This window comes from Colossoma macropomum, unplaced genomic scaffold, assembly GCF_904425465.1.
Source record: "Colossoma macropomum unplaced genomic scaffold, Colossoma_macropomum, whole genome shotgun sequence".
NCBI lineage: Eukaryota > Metazoa > Chordata > Actinopteri > Characiformes > Serrasalmidae > Colossoma > Colossoma macropomum.
Genome location: NW_023494785.1, coordinates 39745433 through 39767037, shown reverse-complemented (window position 1 = coordinate 39767037; position 21605 = coordinate 39745433). Strand labels below are relative to the sequence as shown.

Genomic DNA, 21605 nt, shown 5'->3' with positions numbered 1-21605 from the left:
CCATACTTTTAATTAGCCTACACTTGCTAACCAAAACCTTTCAGAGGCCTGATCGAACTGTTCACTCACTACGTTAGTTAATAAGCTTTTACTGTCAAAGGAACGTTTCCACACGAATATGAAATGAATCACCTAATTTCACTCCAGACACAACATGCTAACACATTTCTGATTGTCTGAAATTAGCATATTTGCTAATACTCCCAGTACACATGTTACAAGAGTTGCTAAATGAATGGAGATATTCATGTAAAATATAAGAAATAGTTATATCCAGCACTCATATAAAACAGTTATGCTGTATAAAATATGAAACACAATCTTCCCATTAGATTGATACTATTTTCATTTATTTAACCATCATTTATTCTGAAATTGAATCAGTTTTCATGCTAGACTGACTGTATTGGAAACTGGCAGATTATCTACTTAATGTACTTAAAATAGTGCAAGAAATCAGAATATTAAATAGAATTTCAGAATATTAAAAAGGAAAAAATATTACTCCACTATAAGAAGATTTGTCTTGAGAAATGTTTATTCAAATAAAAAAAGGGTCTATCTAGCATCAAAAAGGGTTCCGTTATCTTTCCAAGACAAAGAACCCTTCTTTGGTACTATGTAGCCCCTATTTTTGCTGAGAGTACGGAAAACAAATAGTGCACTACAAAAAGTGATGTAGTCTAATGTGCACATCATTTTTACATAATAATAATGATGAATATTGAATACTGAACACATTAATATAGTATTACATCAAAACAGTGTTGTCTTTCGCTTGAATTCCTTTTGACATCATTTTGTAAGTGTTAATATATTTTTATAAAGAATGATACACATTTGCAAGTAAATTCAATGCATTTTATAACACAACATATTAAATAATAAAAATATTACTTACTGAATATGTTGGTTTTCCTCAGAGGAGTCAGAGGGTATGATGTTGTAGACACACGTTTCCAGTATAGACTGAGAGGAATAAGTATGTGTCCTCTCGTCTCCTCTCTTCCCCTCCCAGTATTGAGTGGGAGGATACCTGCTCAGGTGCATTAGGCATGTGAGCGGGCCTCTACATATATGTGTAACTTCTATGGGTGATATTTTCATTATTTTCAACAAAGAACTTACAAGGAACCACAGAATTGTGACTGAAATAACCATTACTGTAAGCATTGTGGTGATGTGGTCAATAACTTAATGCACTGCACTCAAAATAAATAAAGAAATCAATAAAATTAGGCATTCTAAGTATCAATTTGAGCTCTTTTGCTACACTTCACAATGACATTTAGCATTGCCTCTGTTCGAGTGAATGACCCGAGTCCCTCTGTGACTTGTTATGTCCGATTTAAAACATAACCTGTAATAATTCACCCTTCAGTGAGCCGAGAAGAGTAAATTAACCGTCCAACTGACCTAATGAGCCAGTTGCAATGTCATTGCAAACAATGTGATTTGGAACACTTGTGAAGCAGCTCATTGTACATTCCTAAAAAGATGGTTCCATTTCTTTAGGAAAGAAAATGGCTCTATATGGAACCAGGAACACTCCAAAAAACATTTTGCATGGTTAAAGGGTTCTTTGCATTGAGAAGGAGTTCTTCAGATTGATGGAGAACGTGCTGTAGATGGTTCTATATAGAAGTTTTCGAAAATGGTTCTATACAGCACCAAAAAGGGTTTTTCTATAGTTACGACATCAAGCTTGTAACAACCAATGAAAACTTTTGGGTGCTATTTAGAACACTTTAAAGAACACTTTAAAGAACGCTTTAACCATTTAACCTTTGAGTGTTGATGGTTCTATATAGAATAATTTTCTTTGCTAAAGAACCCTTGAAGAACCACCTTTTTAAAGAGTGTAGAGAAACATACAGACTCAGATTTGTTTACAGTGGTGGTGATGGGAAACAGGGGTCACAAGTCTAAACCACAAATGTAGCCAATTTATTGTTTTTATTTGTTTTAAGAGATAAAGGTGTATATATATATATATATATATATATATATATATATATATATATATATATATATATATAAAAAATGTTTGTTTAGGAGGCACTTTATTTTTGATGTTATTTAAAAAGGCAACTGATTTAAATGGCTTTTTTTTATAGAGGGCTCATTAAAGAATAGTGTTGTTTGTATAGCAATTTTGGCTAATAGAAAGTGCCAGAAATGAGCTAGTGTGTTTAATATGTTCCTTTACATATGAAACAAAAAAAAAAAAACATGCTAAAAAAATCTGACCAAAAATTTGGCCATTGGAAGAAACTGGAATCAGCCATTTAATTCATTGGTGCATCCTTATGAAATAGTAATAAATCTAAAAAAGTAAGTTTGCTTTTGGGGCTATTTTGCCTCACAACCCCCCTGCATGTACCCCTCTACATGAATGGATTTAAAAACAATACATCCATTTTAGCCCCCAAACAAGGCATTGTTCATAACCATTTCATGTGAAAACTTTGTGTGGGTTAGCTTGTACACATATTAAACTATCTAGAACACAGCATTTCACATCAAACGACTCTGAATGGCTTTGAACGATTTAACAGACATTTTTGAGACGTCAGTGTGATTCTTTTGTTTTTGAGGTGGCATCATACTGTTAGGCCTGTATATTTACATCCAAAAACTAGAACCTACAGTGAGACTGTGTTAACAAAGGACCTTCAATAACACAAATATGATACTACTGTTTTATAGCCTGTCTGATTTTATGCCAAGGAGTCTGAAAATGTAGATGAAAAGGAATACAGAAATAAGGCCTGTCTGATTACAAGCAACCAGGATGTATATAATTTGTATATGTATTTTTTATTGAATAAATGAGCTTATTAAGATTAGGCAAGGCTTATATCCAGTTTAAGCAGACAAGTATTGTATTCTCAACAGTTACCGATGTAAATCTAATAGAATATTTAGAGTAACATCTGTGTTCCATGCCAGAGCTGTTAAAATTACCCTTGAAAGAAAAACATATTCAAAATTTATCCCATAGCTGCTTCATGCAAACCACATAATGGTGTAGATGCTGGCAAAGAAATGTGAATAACTACAGTTTTATAATGTTAATGTTTTATAGTATTTTATCTAAGATACATGCTGGTGATTTCATGTTGGTGCCTCCATTGTCTAGAATTTCATAAGAGTAAAGACTCATTGAAGGAAAATTCCGCAGATTTTTCTAAATTTTTGCATCATTGCATCAAATTCCATCGTTGCCATGTAAACAATGTCATTCAGGGAGGTTTGATATTGTAGAGAAACTGTCAGACTCAGATTTCTTTATAGTGGTGGTGAATGGAACCAGGGATCACAATGTCTACAACACAAATACAGCCATTTTATTTACCATCCAAAACGAGATGTGGACCTAAATGCGTTGTCTGAGGTTTTATATGCAATGTTGATGATTATAAAATAGTGGAAAATTTGAAAAAATCCTCTTTTGCCTTATAATCAGCGTATATCTGCGCAATATTCTGTGTAATAACTTTTTCTATGAAGGAGCTTTTAGAGGCATTAAACTCTTCAGACGTCTGGTTCCTATCACCACCACTGTGAACAGTTCAAGTAAGTTTGTTTCTCTAGAATGGAGCTTTTCACACCAAACCACTCTGAATGGCTTTGTTTACTTCTTAACCATTTAATTATGTGAAACTTTTATCGGGGGAGTTCCCCTTTAATGATTGTTTACAATCTGCCGGACCTCTTAATAATCACATAAAGTTTATTACAACTTTATGCCATGTAAATTTGTTTGAGAGATGACAAATGAACATTGTTGTCAATCAAAATTTAATATTTAATCAGAGCAAAAATACATTACAGCCGATGGGAGAAATCAACAGGTACAATTTATCTTTTCACTGACGTATTTGTACAAAACGTCAATGCATTTCTGCCTTTATGAATCTAATAGCAACATTTTTAAACAATATGTTTACAACATATATGCCCTTTGCTCTGTTCTGCTCAAATTCTTTCAAAATTTCTACATAATTTAGTGGTTGAGATGCAAACAAAGTCATTCAGAGTGGTTTGGTGTGAAATGGTTAATTGTAGAGAAACTTACCGACTCAGATTTCTTTACAGTGGTGGTGAAGGAAACCAGGGGTCAAAAACCTTCTAAAGACTGTTGTAAAACAGTGTCTCAGACATCATTCATAATCATTTCATGTACTAACTTTCTGTGAGGGAGCTTTTAGAGGCATTAAACTCTGCAGACGTCTGGTTCCCATCACCAACACTACGAACAATTCTGTACCTCATTAAGTTTCTCTAGAATGGAGCATTTTGCATGAAACCACCTAAATTTGTTTACAAATTAACCATTTAATTATGCAGAAATGTGGAAAAATTGGATGAACTCGCCTGCATGAAGAGGTCAAGCAACCAGACATGACTAATAATAACACTGTACTCTTAATGAGACATTTTGTTCCGTTCAGTGCAGTTCATCCTTCATCCCCATAGAATCAATGAACAAACAAGTTAAGCGGCGTCGTGTCCCCTGCTGACTCCACTCTTAATGAAGCCAATTACATAATGTTGGTATTGCTAATTAGACGAATGCTGTTCAGCTAGTTACAGACAAATGGCAACAGAGCACATAATCTGCTGTTTAAAGAGTCTTAAAGAAGTCCTCAGATTTTCACCCCAGCGTTCTCCTCCACTTGGACCCCAATTTTTGCTGGCAGGTCTGGGTCACTGAAGTAATCTGAAAGAAAGAACACAAAAACATATTGAATTTCACCCATGAGGTTAATGACCATATTACTGTTACTGAAACAGGACTATCAGTGATTATGGCCTAATCTAAAAACAGGTTGTGTAAGAAAAAGATCAAGAAAATAGCTTTTGTGATTAAAATTTGCAAAGTGTTAGTATCAGGGATGAGCACAGCTACTCAAGTACTCAGATAACCAATCTAGGTGCCTGTATTTAAATACTGAAATCACTACTCTAGCTGATGCTAACTAGATCCAGAAAGAGTGGAAATATATATTTTTCTGTCAGTACATCATACACTGATGAAGACAACAAGTCCTCATCAGCATATAACATAACACAACATATAACATAACACAAAAACCTAGCAATGTTCAACATATCGCTGCTGACGGAACAAAACCTCAAATCTCCAAAACCTTAACTTTACAGGAGAAAGGAAAAACATAGTTTACATTTAATGTAAGTCAATAGAACAAGACATTTTTCCAAATAATTTTGGTTCCGTTTCTTTTGGTCCATTCATCATGAAATCGCACAATGTAAAGGTCAACAGGTATTTCAAATTATGTCAAAAACTGAAAAGTGACAAAAATGGAGATACAAGGTTTTGTTCCAACAGCAGCGATATGCTGCCTTCTAGACAACGTCTTTTTCAGGGACGTCAATGCTTATTTCCGAGCCTTGAGCATCCAATAGGTTGTATGCATGTTTGCCTATTGACAGTATATATAAACTGCACCCAGTCATCCTGCTGTTTTCAGTTGGGAACAGGTGAGGTCAACTGTGTCGCTTCCTAATTGGCTTCTTGTGCAGTGGATAGCAGGAACACAGAGACTGTGCAGGCACCTTAATGGCAAATCTAAAGCGTGTGGTGCAAATAACTGTTTGCTGCTCAGCAAATTTTTGTGAACAAGTTAAAAGGGACCATAAAATTATCACGACCATTCAGCACTACAGTTTTCACCACACAGTGATTTATAATTACTACTTCCTCCATCATTAGTTGTTTGTGTTAAATATACTGTTAGAGAAGAGAAAGACAACACAGCATAACCAGCCTCAACTAAAAATGTATTATAATACTAATCATTATAATATAAACAAACAAATAAAAAATGAATAATAATACTTATTATTACTATTATTAATATTATTACTATTATTATTTTGCACCGAACTCTGTGCTTTGTATTACTGAGGAGCTTCGACTTCAAACATTAGCGCGCAGTCCTTTGAGACCCAGCCTTATCACATATTGATGGTTGACCCTGTGAACCCAACGACAGACTGTCCAGTCTCTGTAGAAGAGGACAGGACCATGAGGTGGCCTAAAACGACTCAGCTGTGCCTTCATCTTTCGACTGAAATCAGCCCAAACTGAATGGAAATGAAAGCAGAGCTTCTCTCAAATGGTCCTTTCGTGCCCAAGCATCTCAATTCCCGGGGGCACGTTTGCGAAGACAAAAGCTGGGGGCCTGCGTCTGCCCAAGGGCCCTAACCACTAGGGGGCCCCCATGATCAATTTGTGTGCAGGGGCCTATAAGTTCATGACCCTGGCCTGCATGACACCAAGCAACATTGTGTATGTATTGCTACAGCATGGCTGTGTAATCAGAGACTACGGGTGGTCTTTCCTGCTCCAGTATGAGGTACGTTTACTTTCTGACTGAAGTAATATTCTTCATCTGATCGGTGCACAAATTCACTCAAACATTCAACAAAGAGTCCGATCAATTTCAAGTGGCTGCTATGTAAACATCACTGGACTTCAGCAGTTTCTTTGAGGCATTAAAAGCAAATCACTCACCTGCAGCAAATTCACGGATATCTGTAGGTCTTTTAAGAAACACATCTCTGAGGGAGAGAAAGAGAGATTAAAAATAGACTGATTCTTAGACCTCACGTATCCGTCAGAGAGAACAAAACTATTTTTCTGATCTAAAAATCAAAAAGATTAATCCGATTTCAAAGCGCCATATTTTTACAACCGTGAGGCGTCTAGGAACCAATCACATACCAATTGAAAGAGGGGGTCATAGAGTTTCTGACTGTCTCCCTTCAGTCTGCGAGAAGATGGAGACCCCGATATTTTCGTCAGCAGTGAAGCTTCAACAGCTCAGAACGTTCGTCCTTGGTTCCACAACACTGGATGATCTCCGAAATCACACTGAAAGAGCCGTGAGTGCTGTGACACCAACACGCTCAATCGAATATGGGATGAATTTGACTATGGCGTTGATGTTGTCCCACAGCTGGAGGAGGTTCATACTGAGACCTTGTAAAATTACATAATAAACTTTATGCTCATTTAAACCATTTACAGTTTACTGCATTGTTCTGTGATGATTTACAAGAGAAATAAATCATTTTGAAATCGGATGAATCTTTTTAAATCACCCTGCATTCACTGAAGCACATCAACTTTACGCAGCTGATGGAAAATTTGCACTCTAATTTAGAGTGGATGTTCACATTCCACTGGCTGCACAACAGCTGAGCAATTTCTGCTTCTGCAACTTTCTCAAAGAAAGCCTAACTGTTACATACTGCAACCATGAGGTTATTCACCGATCAATGAAGTGATCAATAAGGTCTGTCTGGATCAATGAGCCTATATAGTGGCTAAGGAAAAAAATACTCTTAACTTTAATGTCTGTTAATGTAGCGAGATTTTACATGATTTCAAACCATTTCTACTGGTCTATTCATCATGAAATGTTCACATAATGTAAAGAGCAGCTGGCGTTTTCAACATTAAACATATAAAAAAACAAAAAAGTCATAAGAAGGTTTTGATAGAACAGCAACTACATCAACAAAGTGAATAATCATTTAACCAAGGTTATTAAGACAATAACAATATCAAATTCAGTCATGAATGACCACAAAAAAAAGCTACAGCTGGACTATTGGTGCTTTGTTGACAGAGTTCTGCACAGTAATTATTAACGCTACACTAAGTAAGATTTGGGGATTTGGAGACCTCTCTGGTGGAAGTGTGCAATTGCATGCAACATGCAGAAGAACATTTCGTAACGTGGGTTGTGCTCTGACCCCTTCTCCAAGAGGAAGAATCAATTCTTATTGCGATTTATCTGACCAGTATTGACTGTGATTTGAATTGGGATTGTTTTTGATAAATTGTCTTGCTTCTGAATGGTGTCACTCATCTACAGGCAGTTCATAAGCTCAGTGTTATCGGATTAAATTTCCCCACTTAGGCCTAAAACTTGTTGAGACAACACTTGATAATCTCGACTACAATAAAATTGTAGATGCAATTTTGAAACTGCCCTATTTTAAATTGGAATGTAGATTTGAAAAATTATTAGTCTTTCAGGTCTGCCCCTGACTTAGTAATGCTACTTTTTCAATTTTAATAACAAAAATCTTACCTAGTGCAGCTTTAATGTTCGTTTTAGCTTTGTCAGCCCATATAGTTTTGATGAAAAGCTTTACTCGGTGCACTTTTGTCATTATATCTAATAATATTTTCTCCAAAGCCATGTCAATAATCACCTTAGAAAATCGCTCATCAGCATTTCCACCTCTGGATGAGCTCTCAGATACATTTCGTTCGCCATTCTTGTCTTGATCTATGGGGGAAGCGTCAAAGGAAAGTCATTCGCAATTCAAAACATTTGGCTCACTGCAATTTTAGTGATGGATCATGTGGTTAGATTAGTAAAATACAGGTTCAATATGACCCTACCCACACTCACATTTTCATACACTCCCTTTGTCTATATTTATTTTTGTGCCTAAGAAGGAAGTTGCATTTGTGTGACAATAGTAAATAGCACTCTATTCAAGACCACTAGTTTAACTACTAAATATAACACGTTTATATGCAGTAAAAACTGCAACATTTAGCTCTGCAAGTCAGCAAAACGATAAATAAAATACTTTTCCATTCTGCTTAGTCTTGTTATTTTGAATGCAGTTTGTTTTCGGTGATAAAATTACTATATTTTCATTATTTTTTAATTAAATAGTTAATTAAATAATTATTTTAAGTAAATAGTGCACCATGAAATAATTTTCCTCTTACCTCAAATATAGTCAATCAGCCAAGACACATCTGGCATTCTTTAGTTTTGCACTGGAGCTCTGAGGCTACTATAACATAAGTCTGTTGAAAAATATTTTGGGTTACATAGACTTACATTACTTGTTAGCTACATTAGCCTCATAGCTTCACTGCAAAACTAAAGAGGCTTAAAACTTAAGATACCAAAAATGTCTGGGCTGATCTGCTAAATTTAGGTTATGTGTGAAAATGTGATTTTTCGGAACCATTGCTTTAAAGTGGAATTCCACCAATTTTTCTAAATTTCTGCATAATTCAGTTGCTGGGATGTAAACAAAGTCATTGAGAGTGGTTTGATGTGAAATGGTTCACTGTAGAGAAGCTTACAGACTCAGATTTCTTTACAGTGGTGGTGATGGGAACCAGGGGTCACAATGTCTGTGTAGCAAATATATCCATCTTATTTACTATACAAAACCACCAGTGAGCCCACACATATCTTTTATATGTTTTATATGATGTTGATGGTGAAATAATGGCCAATCAGACAAAATAAATTTTGGTTTTTTTTTCTGGGTGTAGGTGGGGGGTTATTTTGCCTTATTTTGCCTTATTTTGCCTATTTTGCTTGCGTGTATCACTCTGCTATGGATGGATTTTGAAAAATAGTTTTTGTCAGAACTTTTACATCACCGTCTCAGACATCAGGCAGTGTACTTTTAACCATTTCATGTAATAACTTCCTGTGAAGGAGCTTTTAGAGGCAATAAACTCTTCAGACGTCTGGTTCCTAACACTACTATCGTGAACAATTCGGACTTGACAACTTTCCCTAGAATGGAGCATTTCACACCAAACCATTCTGAACGACTTTGTTTACATCTTAACCATTTGATTATGCAGAAATTTTGAAACATTGGTGGACTTCCCCTTTAGCAAGACAAAAGTCATGGGTTTGACTCTGATTCACTTCAAGGAGTCGTTCAAAAGACTGATTCGTTGGGATCTCTGGCCTTAAATCTAGCATCATTATGAACTGGTACACAGAAGGGTTACTCTGCAGACAGTGAGCTTAATATTCTGCTTCAACACAAGACAGAAGTTGGCTTCTTATTCGAACTTTCCGTTCCACCTTAAATAGTGCAGCAGTAACGTTCATTTCATTCAGAATGTATCTAGCTGCGGCACTATTTAAGGTGGAACGGAAAATTCGAATAAGAAGCCAACTTCAGCTTTGTGGATTAAACTTATACTTCCTTTCACTACACGTTAGCTGGCAAACACAGCAGTAGTTACAGCAGAGTTACTTGTGGAGCTCTGATTCTGACAGCCAAACAACAGAATTATAGTTTACAGTATGAGACAGAGATGATTTACAATTATAACGGTAAACACTCGCTTTTCTCCTGGTTTCCTCAGAGATTCTCAGGTAAAAAAAACGATTTTCGGAGTTTTCAGCTCGAGTCGTGTGTAGAATATATTCACCACAGACTAAAACAGCTCGAGTACCTTGAACTGGCGCAGTTTTTCTTCTTGTTCAGGACTCAAAGCTCCGATGTCCGGCTTTTCCTCCATGGCGCTGCCTGCAGATGGCAAGTGCAAGCAGAGCGGTTGCCTGGCGACGCGCGTTGCTCTGGTAAACGTAATATGAAGGGAGAAGAGGTTAGACTGCCCCCGGCTGTTAATAGGCAAATATAAGGTGTCAATAATGAATTAAATGTGATTCACCGGCCACCAAACTTTAATATTCCGTTTTATTTAACACTTTGTACATGTTACAAACGATTCATGCACAGTCAAAGACAGACATACTCTGTTTTAAGCGTTTCCAAAAATGGACTACAAAGCCTGCCGCGCTGATGACGTCTCTATCACACATTCCACGAAAAGTCGGCGTCAGTATCCATGGGACTTGTAGTTCAATAGTATTTTGCTCTTTACCGTTATTTGGCTGAACAAAATATTATGCTATTATTTGTATCCGTAGCTGCTGAGCTTTAATGATTACAAAATGACTTTCACCAAAGTTCTAGCTTTTAACTGATCCCTTATTTTATCACTTATTAATGTCCTTAAGGTAAAATTATTATTTAAAGTGTTTTGAGGCCTGCATTTTCACTGTGAACACAAGTTTTTAAAGATTAGTTTAGTTGAAATGTTTTTGTTTGTAATGTTACTTACAATAACTGAAAGCAGATAAACACCAGTTATTTTGCATCATGTTGACTGGTGGCTATTATTCACTGCCAGGTTGGCATATTTGGTTATTAAAGCTATTCCTTTAAAGGGATTTTTTTAAAAGGAGAAATGGGCAACTACCTCTGCAAAGCTGTGTTATGAGATAAGATTAATGTTAATGCTTTTGGTTCAGTGCAAACTGGTAAAAAAAATGCCCCCACATTAGAGGGCATTCCATGTTGACCTATGCAGTTTTTGTCATAATGTTGAACAAACCTCCTAAGGGAGCATTGGAGCACTCTGTAGTTTCAGTTCAATTCCTTTCTCCACTGGAATGGATATGACAAAATATCAGTAGTAAACTAGATTTCCCTTTGATTTATTTCACTTTAGGCAATATAATTAATATAATTATAAAATAATGTTTTTTCTGAGATTATATTTGTTGAAACACAAAATAAAACCTGTAGTTCTGTTTTATATAATAATAATAATAATAATAATAATAATAATAATAATAATTATTATTATTATTATTATTATTATTGTATAACAGTATAACAGTCAACAATAATTATGATTCTCACAATACAATATAAAAAGCATTATGGATTTATTGCTTCTCTGATCGATGTACATTACTGGTTGTCTCTCCATCATCTTTGTGGTTACATTCCTGCTGCTATGAAACAATCTAAGCAGTGTCGCAAGCTTAGGACAAGTAGAGTTATAAACTCTTCACAGAACTTAAAAAATTCCACCACAGTCCTATTACAAGTGGGCTTGATAAGTGAGGCTAAAGTCACTCCTGAACTGTGCTTTCTAAATTTTGGCACGCTAGCATGTTAGCACATTAGCATGTGCATTCCCTCCCATATCATTTTGAACATCTCAGAACATTCGTTATGAGCAATTAGTGAAACTTCCTTTTAGCTGCGTTGCATAACTACTAAATATAGCTTTTGGCTAGTTTTGTGTAAACGTTCATTTATAATTAAGTAAACAAAGGTAAATAAAAATATTAACAATTTTGTGAAGGGCAGAAACATGACTTGCTGGTTCGTCTATTCAAATGAGCTGGTTTCTACAAGTCACTGTAGTGTAACTGTTACAGAGATGTTCAGTATGGTACTCTAGCTATATAACAGTAAAGAGTATATGACAGACACCTTTGACTCAAGATCAGTTCAGCTAATGACATGACTCATGAAAGGAAATTCAGTGGATTTTCCTAAAAGGAGAATCTTTTTGGACAAAGCTGTTCTACAAGCACACCAAGCTCATTAAGTTAATCATCATATGTCTGTGTGTCAAGACAGAATGTACATTTCTGGGCAGCCACGTCTTGTTCAGCCATGGTTTCCTGTTACTTTCACACCTCATCTGCATATTGTTCTTAAAAATCTTGTTTATCTCTGTACTGATCAACTGCCGGCCATGTCTGCTTCTAAGTGTATAAAAAGGCCCTTCTGTTCCAAAATAAATGAGTGTGTCTCGGAACTTTGATGCACGCGTGTGTGTGTCTTTGCTTTTTGCGCACTCCCAGAGCTCAGATGGAGAACAACCAGATAGAGAGAGGTCAAGGTGGGACCAGACAGGGGCAAAGGAAAAGATAGAGAGAGGTCAAGGTGGGATCAGACAGGGACAAAGGAAAAGATAGAGAGAGGTCAAGGTGGGACCAGACAGGGACAAAGGAAAAGATAGAGAGAGGCCAAGGTGGGATCAGACAGGGACAAAGGAAAAGATAGAGAGAGGTCAAGGTGGGACCAGACAGGGACAAAGGAAAAGATAGAGAGAGGTCAAGGTGGGATCAGACAGGGACAAAGGAAAAGATAGAGAGAGGTCAAGGTGGGATCAGACAGGGACAAAGGAAAAGATAGAGAGAGCTCAAGGTGGGATCAGACAGGGACAAAGGAAAAGATAGAGAGAGGTCAAGGTGGGATCAGACAGGGACAAAGGAAAAGACAGAGAGAGGTCAAGGTGGGATCAGACAGGGACAAAGGAAAAGATAGAGAGAGCTCAAGGTGGGATCAGACAGGGACAAAGGAAAAGATAGAGAGAGGTCAAGGTGGGATCAGACAGGGACAAAGGAAAAGACAGAGAGAGGTCAAGGTGGGATCAGACAGGGACAAAGGAAAAGATAGAGAGAGGTCTAAGTGGGATCAGACAGGGACAAAGGAAAAGACAGAGAGAGGTCAAGGTGGGATCAGACAGGGACAAAGGAAAAGATAGAGAGAGGTCAAGGTGGGATCAGACAGGGACAAAGGAAAAGATAGAGAGAGGTCAAGGTGGGATCAGACAGGGACAAAGGAAAAGATAGAGAGAGGTCATAGCAGGATCAGACAGGGACAAAGGAAAAGATAGAGAGAGCTCAAGGTGGGACCAGACAGGGGCAAAGGAAAAGATAGAGAGAGGTCAAGGTGGGACCAGACAGGGACAAAGGAAAAGACAGAGAGGTCAATGTGGGACCAGACAGGGACAATGGAAAAGATAGAGAGGTCTAAGTGGGATCAGACAGGGACAAAGGAAAAGATAGAGAGAGGTCAAGGTGGGATCAGACAGGGACAAAGGAAAAGATAGAGAGAGCTCAAGGTGGGATCAGACAGGGGCAAAGGAAAAGATAGAGACAGGTCAAGGTGGGATCAGACAGGGACAAAGGAAAAGATAGAGAGAGCTCAAGGTGGGATCAGACAGGGACAAAGGAAAAGACAGAGAGGTCAAGGTGGGATCAGACAGGGACAAAGGAAAAGATAGAGAGAGGTCTAAGTGGGATCAGACAGGGACAAAGGAAAAGACAGAGAGAGGTCAAGGTGGGATCAGACAGGGACAAAGGAAAAGATAGAGAGAGGTCTAAGTGGGATCAGACAGGGACAAAGGGAACCATTTCTTACAGATCACAGTATATATGATGTTACAATGCCTGGTTGTAACATACCTTTTGTGTGCATTGTGCTGTCATTCTGTGTGTTTTCCCTGTTGTGTGTCCCTTTATGTGCAGGTACATGATTGGCCACATGGGGGGCACTGATGTATAAGAGGTCACCAAGCCACCATCTTGCGAGACGTTCAGGGCTCTCTCCGTTTGACCTGGCCTGGAGGAACACCTGTCCAGACCAGCCCAGCACTGTTTACACCACTGTTTGCTTCGCTTCGCTTCATTTGTAAAGTTCATGAAAGCTTTGTTAGATTCTGTAAAACTCTTTGTGAAGATTTGGAAAGTAGGGGGCGAGGGCTATTTTGTTTTTCTCCTGGTTTTAAAGCAGGGAGATCAGGTAGCCTTTTGTATTTTTGTTCTGTTTTTAGGTTTAGATATTTAGGTCTGTAATCACTGTTTGTTTTGTTTATTTTGGCATATGCCTGTCCCTGAAGCCACTGACCCAACTTGTGTTTGACCTTTTGAAGTAAATAAACCTGCCATTTTCTGGTTTCGGTGGTGTCCGGTGTTTGGTCTGGCAGCAGGCCTGGGGAGAGAGCCCACTCATTCTCTGTTACGGCCTGACCCTAGACTGGGTTGTAACAGTAATACGATTGATTTTCTAAGTGAAGCTTAGTTAACACATTCTGACACTCTCTAAATGTGGCATTCTTCTGCAAATTTTATTGGACAGTTTCTGTTTATTTGCTGAGTTTAACATTTTGAAAACAAAAAACAAAATATAATGTGCCATAACTTTTGCACAAGCCACTTTCGTCCAATATGTTAAACTCAGCAAATAAACAGCAATTGTGCAGTGAAACATGCAGAAGTGTGTTCTCTGTAGAGGATGTGTTCACTTACTGTCACTTAGGAAATCAACTAAACGTCACTTGACCAGGGGCGCCCAAACTTTTGCACATGATAGAATATCCTTATAAGCTTACCTTAAAGAGTGAGCGGCCGCATGGTAATGACTTTACCCAACCACTCTGTAAAGAAGGACATTTAATTTTAATAAAACTTGTTTCATCTCAATATTTGCACACTATAGCAGAACATAATGAGGCTCTTCAGTAGAGGCCTACAATACTTACTGTTTTTAAAGCATTGTTACTTTCCCATCAAAGCAAAAAGAGAAAAGAGGTGTATAAAAAGAGAAGTATAAAAAGAGAAGTGAAAAGAGAAGTAAGAGGCAACCTAATGACTCACTCACCACAGGCCACTGTGTGCTTGTGAGCATCTGAGGACATCCCTGAAGAACAGCAGGCTTAAAAATAAAAGGGTACTTGGGTATCTTTGTCTAATATTAAGAGTAATTTGATGGTCTGAAACTTGCAAGTGTGACAAATATGCAAAAATAGAAGAAATTGGGGAGGGGCAAATACTTTTTCACAGCACTGTTTACATAAAGCTCTCTCACACTTTTCAAAATTAAAAGAAGTTCCTGCACAAACAGCTAGAAGCAAGTTTTCGTTTTTAGCCACTGAGCTAAAAGAGCATTCTCTCTCATTCAATGAGAACTCGCCTGCAGGCGTCCCTCAGTCTTGTTTATATTATAGGAGAAAAAGGAACTAGTCTGGCTCGGCTTAGACTGGCTTCCATTCAAATGTTCAGAAAAAAAAGAAAACATGCCACATTTTTTTGTTTTTCATGGCTCTCAAGAACGATTACTCAGTTCTTGGGGCGATTGTGGATTACTTAGACCGGCAGGCAGGCACCGGAGATACATCATAATAATAACAAGGTAGGCAGAGTGTTTTGTTTGCTCTTCACTGCACTGACAAGCGTTTGTGCAGATCTACTGATATGCATGTCGCACTACTGCACTCTGTCTTAGTGCTGCTGTGTGCAGTTGTGTTTTGTGTTTTGCAAAACAAAAAAATCTTCTTTTTCCTCTTTTCCGCAAAAGATATTGCATTATTATGGAGCCCTGCTGGTGACATCCTGTATAAATAAAAATGATGAGTGGCCGAACCGTCTTAGCGCTTGGGAACAAGATCCTAATGCATGGCCACGACTTAATTATCTCATTCCCAAGACATGGGAGGCATAGGAACAAGATCATGCCTTATTAAGCTGTGGTCAAGGCTTAATTATCTCATTCCCTCGCCTTACTAAGCTGTGGCTGCAACTTATTTTGTTTCCAAGCCTTACTAAGTTGTGGCCGTGACTTAATTACCTTAACTGAACATATGCCGTCAGACCAAACGGCCTCAGAGAAAAGGTATCAGACCAAACTCAAGCCTGGTCGAGCATAAACTGGTTCGTATGACTTAGAAAACTATTGTGTATCTCGATATAAATGCCAGTATAACTTTTTCAGTTTTTCTCTGAGGCCGTTTGGTCCGATACCTTTTCTCTGAGGCCGTTTGGTCTGACAGCGTTTGGTCTGATGTTCAGTTTCACCAGATCTGAGTCATGACGGTGGTTTTTCTCAAGACTCGAAGTCATTTAGCTTGAGGAATGAAGCCACTCTGACTGTACCCCGGAGCCCCACCTAGTGCTAATTAACGTATATTTGCATGTTGGTCAGTTTGAAAACGAAAAAGCAAAGTGTGAAATGATATGATCTCCAGCAGGTGGTGCTGATGTTTGTTTGCGTTTGCCTTGTCACTCTGACACTTAAAGCGCATCGACGCCGAAAACTGAATCACAAACCGTCACTTTGCTTTACTTTTCATTTTGTCAGATATGCAGCCGATTGCTTTGAAAAAGAAATAAGAACGTAAACATTGCACTTTGGTTTTAGTTTTGACACGTATTCTGCATTTTATGAAGAAAAGACAAAGTGAAGCTTGGTTTTTCTTTTCGCTATTAACTTTTTTTAGTTTTGATTTGGCCATGAAAAACCAGAATAACGACTCAAATGAAATGATAAAAAAGCAATTTTACATTTATTTTTATTTTTGTCACAGATTACTCGTGCTCATGTGAAAAATGAAATTGCAAATGTAGGCATTTCATTTCATTTTCAGTTTTGGCAGGATATTTGCGCAGATGTTTGGAAAAAGAAATGGCAAAAAGAGGTTTGCATTTACATTTTATTGTTTTAATTTTTATTTCTTTTTTGGCTGGATTCGCCTCCCATAGGTTCCCGGGACTGTGTCCCTATCTGCTTACCTGGATTTCATATGATCCGGTAACCATGGGGATCAACATGTTATTCTGCTTTGCCAGTTTATTTAATGAGGCCATGTACCACAGATCAGGCAAACTCAAGCAGAATGTAAAGAAACTTTCATTCAATTTTTTTCGATGCAACCCTGGAGCGCCCCCTGACTGCCACATTTTAGTGTTTTCTCTGCTCTCACGCATCTGACCAAACTTATCGGCTAAATAACGAACCCCCCCTGGGCTGAAGTGGGTTTGCTAGACCAGGGGTAGCATAAAATGTGCAGGCCTAAGGACTATTACAGGACCAGGGTCATTTTATTCTATTTATCTGTATTTGTCTGGGTTCATTTTTTCCCCAAATTGATGTTGACTAATACAGTATAACTATTTGTTTTATTTTGTAATGTCATCTATTACTTTATAATGTGCTTACAAAGGATGTACCATTATAGGTATTTGGATTATCATATATTTTTCAGCTACATATCTGCTAATGCTGATACATAAACATTTATTAAAATGTAGAATTTATTAGTAGATGGTAGTAGCATTACAGAGAAATACAACATTTATTTCCATAGGTCTACAAATGAAGTAAAATGAATAAAATGCAGATATTTTAGTGCAGTAACCCTGCATTGCCTAAATGGTACACTGTTCTAGAGTACAGTAAAGATGTCATTAAATATCAAGGGTGGAATACTGAAGTCTAATGCTGATTCATTTTTTTCCCTTTTAGTATTGCTTTCATTCATGCATATAAAATATGAATGGGGTTGGTTGGTGGGGGGGCATTCAGCACATTTAGAGCACTGCTATGTAATAAATTGCATTCCTCGGTCACTAGATGGCAGTGTCACTACACAAATTGTGCCTCCTTACCTTCATTTGATGGAAGCGAGGCACTGCTTTTACCTGCAAAGAACATGCAAACCTAGATTTCAGTCACTATTTCAGTCATTTTCCAACTATACATTAGTTTTAAACATTAACCTTAGTCATTAGCCAGTGTGTACATTTCACTGCTTCACTGACCTTTCTGAAGTCATTGCTGCACTGCATCTCCTGCCAGAGTGGTCAAAAGGTGGCAATTGTGGATATTTAATGTTATACGATAACGTTTTTGCATTGATTGCATGTCATACAGGCTTTATGATGTTTAAAGGGGAATTCCACTAATTTTTCAATATTTCTGCATAATGTGAAGATGCCTGGGTCTAGTGCCGTCCCCACAACTTTACCAAAACTCACAGAATCTCTGTCTTCGAATTAGAGCACATTGTAGAGTGAAAGCTAACCACCAAGCGAAAGATAACCCAGGAAAGCATAATTGTTTGTCTGCTGTTTGTCCATCTGTATGTCCGTCCATTTGTCCGTTTGTTCGTTCGACCAGACATGGCAGCGTTCCCCGAATGCACATCCAACAAGAAAGTGAAGAACCTTCTTTAAGACATCAGTGTATAAAAGCTGGATGATGTTGATTTTAGTGAGTCATGAATACAGTGACAGTCCTGTTTGAATACAGCACAATATGAGTTGTATGAATACAATACTATGTATGGAAGTCCGGAGAAGCCATGAAGTAGTTATAATTTTCCAGATTGTTATCTTGTATATTGTTTTCTGTACAATACAACACCGTTTCTGTCATTTCTCTTCACAAATTTTCCCACAGACACTCTCCAAAATCTTGTAGAAACCTTCCCAGAAGAGTGGAAGCTGTTATAGCTGCAAAGGGGGACCAACTCCATATTAATGCCTATGGGTTTAGAATGGGATTCATAAAAGCTCCTGTGGGTGTAATGTGTAGGTGTCCCAATAGTTTTGTCCATATAGTGTAGTTCTCAGAAATGTCTGATCAGTATTTTAAACCGTGCTTTATTATATTCCTATCTAGTTTTATTTATTCAGTATTTGTTGGACGTTTAGTGTAACACTCAACTCTAATATCATAATTTTTTTAATACACATTTGAAAAAGAGATTGATGCTCTACTTCAGCACTGTTCATCAACCATTAGCTCACCGTAACGCGTTAGCTACTGTTTGCAATATACCTGGTGCCACTGGTGCTTCCATGGTTGCATACGATTGTAGGAAGCCAAAAGTACTGTTCTGACAACAGTGCTCTGCTAGGTCACTTGGTTTTGTAGTAAAGTATACAGTAGAATCTAATGGATGATTATACACCAACTTTTTGTTTTTTGTAATTTTTTTATATTGTTGTAGAAGGTTTCTAAAATTTCTTAATTTCATAAAAATATCACAAAACTCTCACAAAAATTATAAGCCTAACAAGCCTAAGAATGACCATATCTTGCAAACATACGTTTAAAAAGGTCAGTGCCAGCCAATAACAGCCTAAATATTGGAATATAAATATAATACAAATTTAAAATATACATTTTATGCAATCTTGCACAAATGATTCTCTCAATTTGCTCTTTTTGTCATACTTTATTCCCCTAGTTGCTTTCAGTCAACATAAAATATATTTATGATTATATTAGTTTATAAGACTGTCACTATTGGTCATATAAATAAATTAGTAATCTGTCAATTATTCTGATGATCAACTGAGTACTCATAAAAGACCACACATACTGTATATACAAATATTGTCATGTTAATATGATTCAGACAGAGTCTGAAACTGCACAATCACAAGCGGACCTCAAAGGGGAATTCCACCTTTTTAATGTCTGTACAATTTAATGGTTGTGATGTAAACAAAGTCTTTCAGAGTACTTTGGTGTCAAATAGTGCATTGTAGAGAAACGTACTGCAGTGTCTTTACAGTGGTGGTGAATGGAACCAGGGATGGCAATGACTACAACACAAATTTAGCCATTTTATTTACTATCCAAAACCACCAGCGAACCTACACGTGTGTTCTGAGTTTTATATGTGATGCTGATGATGGTAAAATTGTGATAAATCTGTAAAAAATTAGTTATTTTGCCACATAATGTCTCGCATGTATCTCTGCACCATGAATTTAAATGATTGAAAAAATACACTGGCATAAAATAGTTGTAAAACAACGTCTCAAACATTAGGCAGCATATTCATAACCTTTTTAATGCAATAACTTTCTGCGAGGGAGCTTTTAGAGCCCATGTGTCAAACACAAGACCTAAACTTATTTAAATTTTCTATTAATATTAGCCCGTTTCACCCTAGGATGCACTACATTCCCCAGCATGCACTGTAACATAGTGTGCATTCTGACCCCCTCCGCTAACAAAAATCTAGGGGCCAGTGGCTACACAAAAAGAAAAGAATACCTAAGAAAAACATTTAGAATGATTTTTGAATAAGTATTCAGTGCCTATTTTGCTGTTGCAGTTTTGGGATGTTTTGAACAAACAGTGGCCCGTTCCGGTCGTGGCAAAATGTTAAGTAAAAATGAAATAAAAACACTGCTGGCCCACGGATTTGGTGAGATTTTTTTTTAAATATGGTCCTTTTAGTGGTCGAGTTTGAGTTTTTAAAGGCATTAAACTCTTCAGACGTCTGGTTCCTATCACCACCACTATGCAGACATTTTGAAATATTAGTGGAATTCCTCTTTAAAACATTGGACTCATTGGTTTCATTATGAAAGCGCTGAGAATCTCTGTTTTGACACTGCAGTGTAAACCCGTCGCTGAGCTTGATCAATAGCTAGAATGTGTCAGGGGTGCGAGGTGTAAACAAAGTTGTTACGCATGATAGACGATCTGGACGACAGATTCTAAACATCACAGTAATGAACTCTACCAGCGAGCAGGGTGTGTCGTTTCCTATTACAGCGCAGTCCTGCCTCCCCATTGGGCGATTTATGACCTTTTTGCACCTGGCTTTCAACTCTCTCACTCTCACTCGCAATGCTGTTAAGTGGCTCTACGCTTCTGTTATTTGGTACATTATTGCTGCAGTCATGGACCCAAATGTAACCCACTCAACTGTAAAATCAATTAGAAAATTTCAATTAGTATTTCACTATTATCACTATTGATTATATGAGTAATCAAGTAATCTACCGGTTATTTTGATGATTAATCGAGTTCAGCAAATAAACAGTAATTGTACAGTAGAATGTGGCAAAGGGTTCTATATAGCAGCAAAAAGTGTTCTTTTATTGTATTGTAACAATAGAAGAACCCTTTTTGGTTCTAAACAGAGCCCTTTTCAAAAAGGTTCTATATAGAACCATCTACAGCACATTCTCCATCAATCTAAAGAGCACTTTCACCATGCAAAGAACATTTAATGAAGCAAAAGGCTCTCTGAATGTTCATTGTTCAATACAGAACCATTTTCTTTCTTAAAGAACCTTTGAAAAGCCATTTTTTTTAGAAATCAACAGTGATAAAGATCATCCACCATTTTGTATGAGGCAGGTCCTGCCCATATGATCATGCTGGCTACTGAAAAAATTCAGGCTTCAAGATGGCTGCTGCCAGTCTTTTTAACCTTGAGACATACTGCTGTCCTTCAGTCTCTTCAGAACTAGAGTTCAAAGAAGACACAGAGAAAGCCATACATTAGTGATAAAGATTATCCACCATTTTGTATGAGGCAAGAGGGAGGTCCTGTCCTGTGTCTAACTACGATGATCATGTGCCAACCAGAAAATGTAATA

The 21605-nt window shown here is 37.4% G+C and overlaps 1 protein-coding gene across 3 annotated transcripts; it reads right to left on the bottom strand.

The window, feature by feature from the left end:
- Window positions 1–3704: 3704 nt before the first annotated feature.
- LOC118824327 (RIIa domain-containing protein 1-like) lies at window positions 3705–15599 on the bottom strand. Of its 3 annotated transcripts, XM_036594404.1 has the most exons (7): window positions 15079–15599; window positions 14810–14854; window positions 13884–14052; window positions 10280–10403; window positions 8260–8336; window positions 6548–6594; window positions 3705–4726 (listed from the first exon to the last, which is right to left on the bottom strand). In XM_036594404.1, exons 4-7 carry the CDS (start codon window positions 10343–10345, stop codon window positions 4653–4655), a joined length of 264 nt encoding a protein of 87 aa, XP_036450297.1. In that variant the 5' UTR covers window positions 10346–10403; window positions 13884–14052; window positions 14810–14854; window positions 15079–15599; the 3' UTR covers window positions 3705–4652. The 3 variants fall into 3 exon arrangements, with proteins under 3 accessions (XP_036450297.1, XP_036450288.1, XP_036450306.1); XM_036594395.1 differs by lacking the exon at window positions 13884–14052; XM_036594413.1 differs by lacking the exons at window positions 14810–14854; window positions 15079–15599 and having other exon boundaries at window positions 13884–14522.
- Window positions 15600–21605: the final 6006 nt, after the last annotated feature.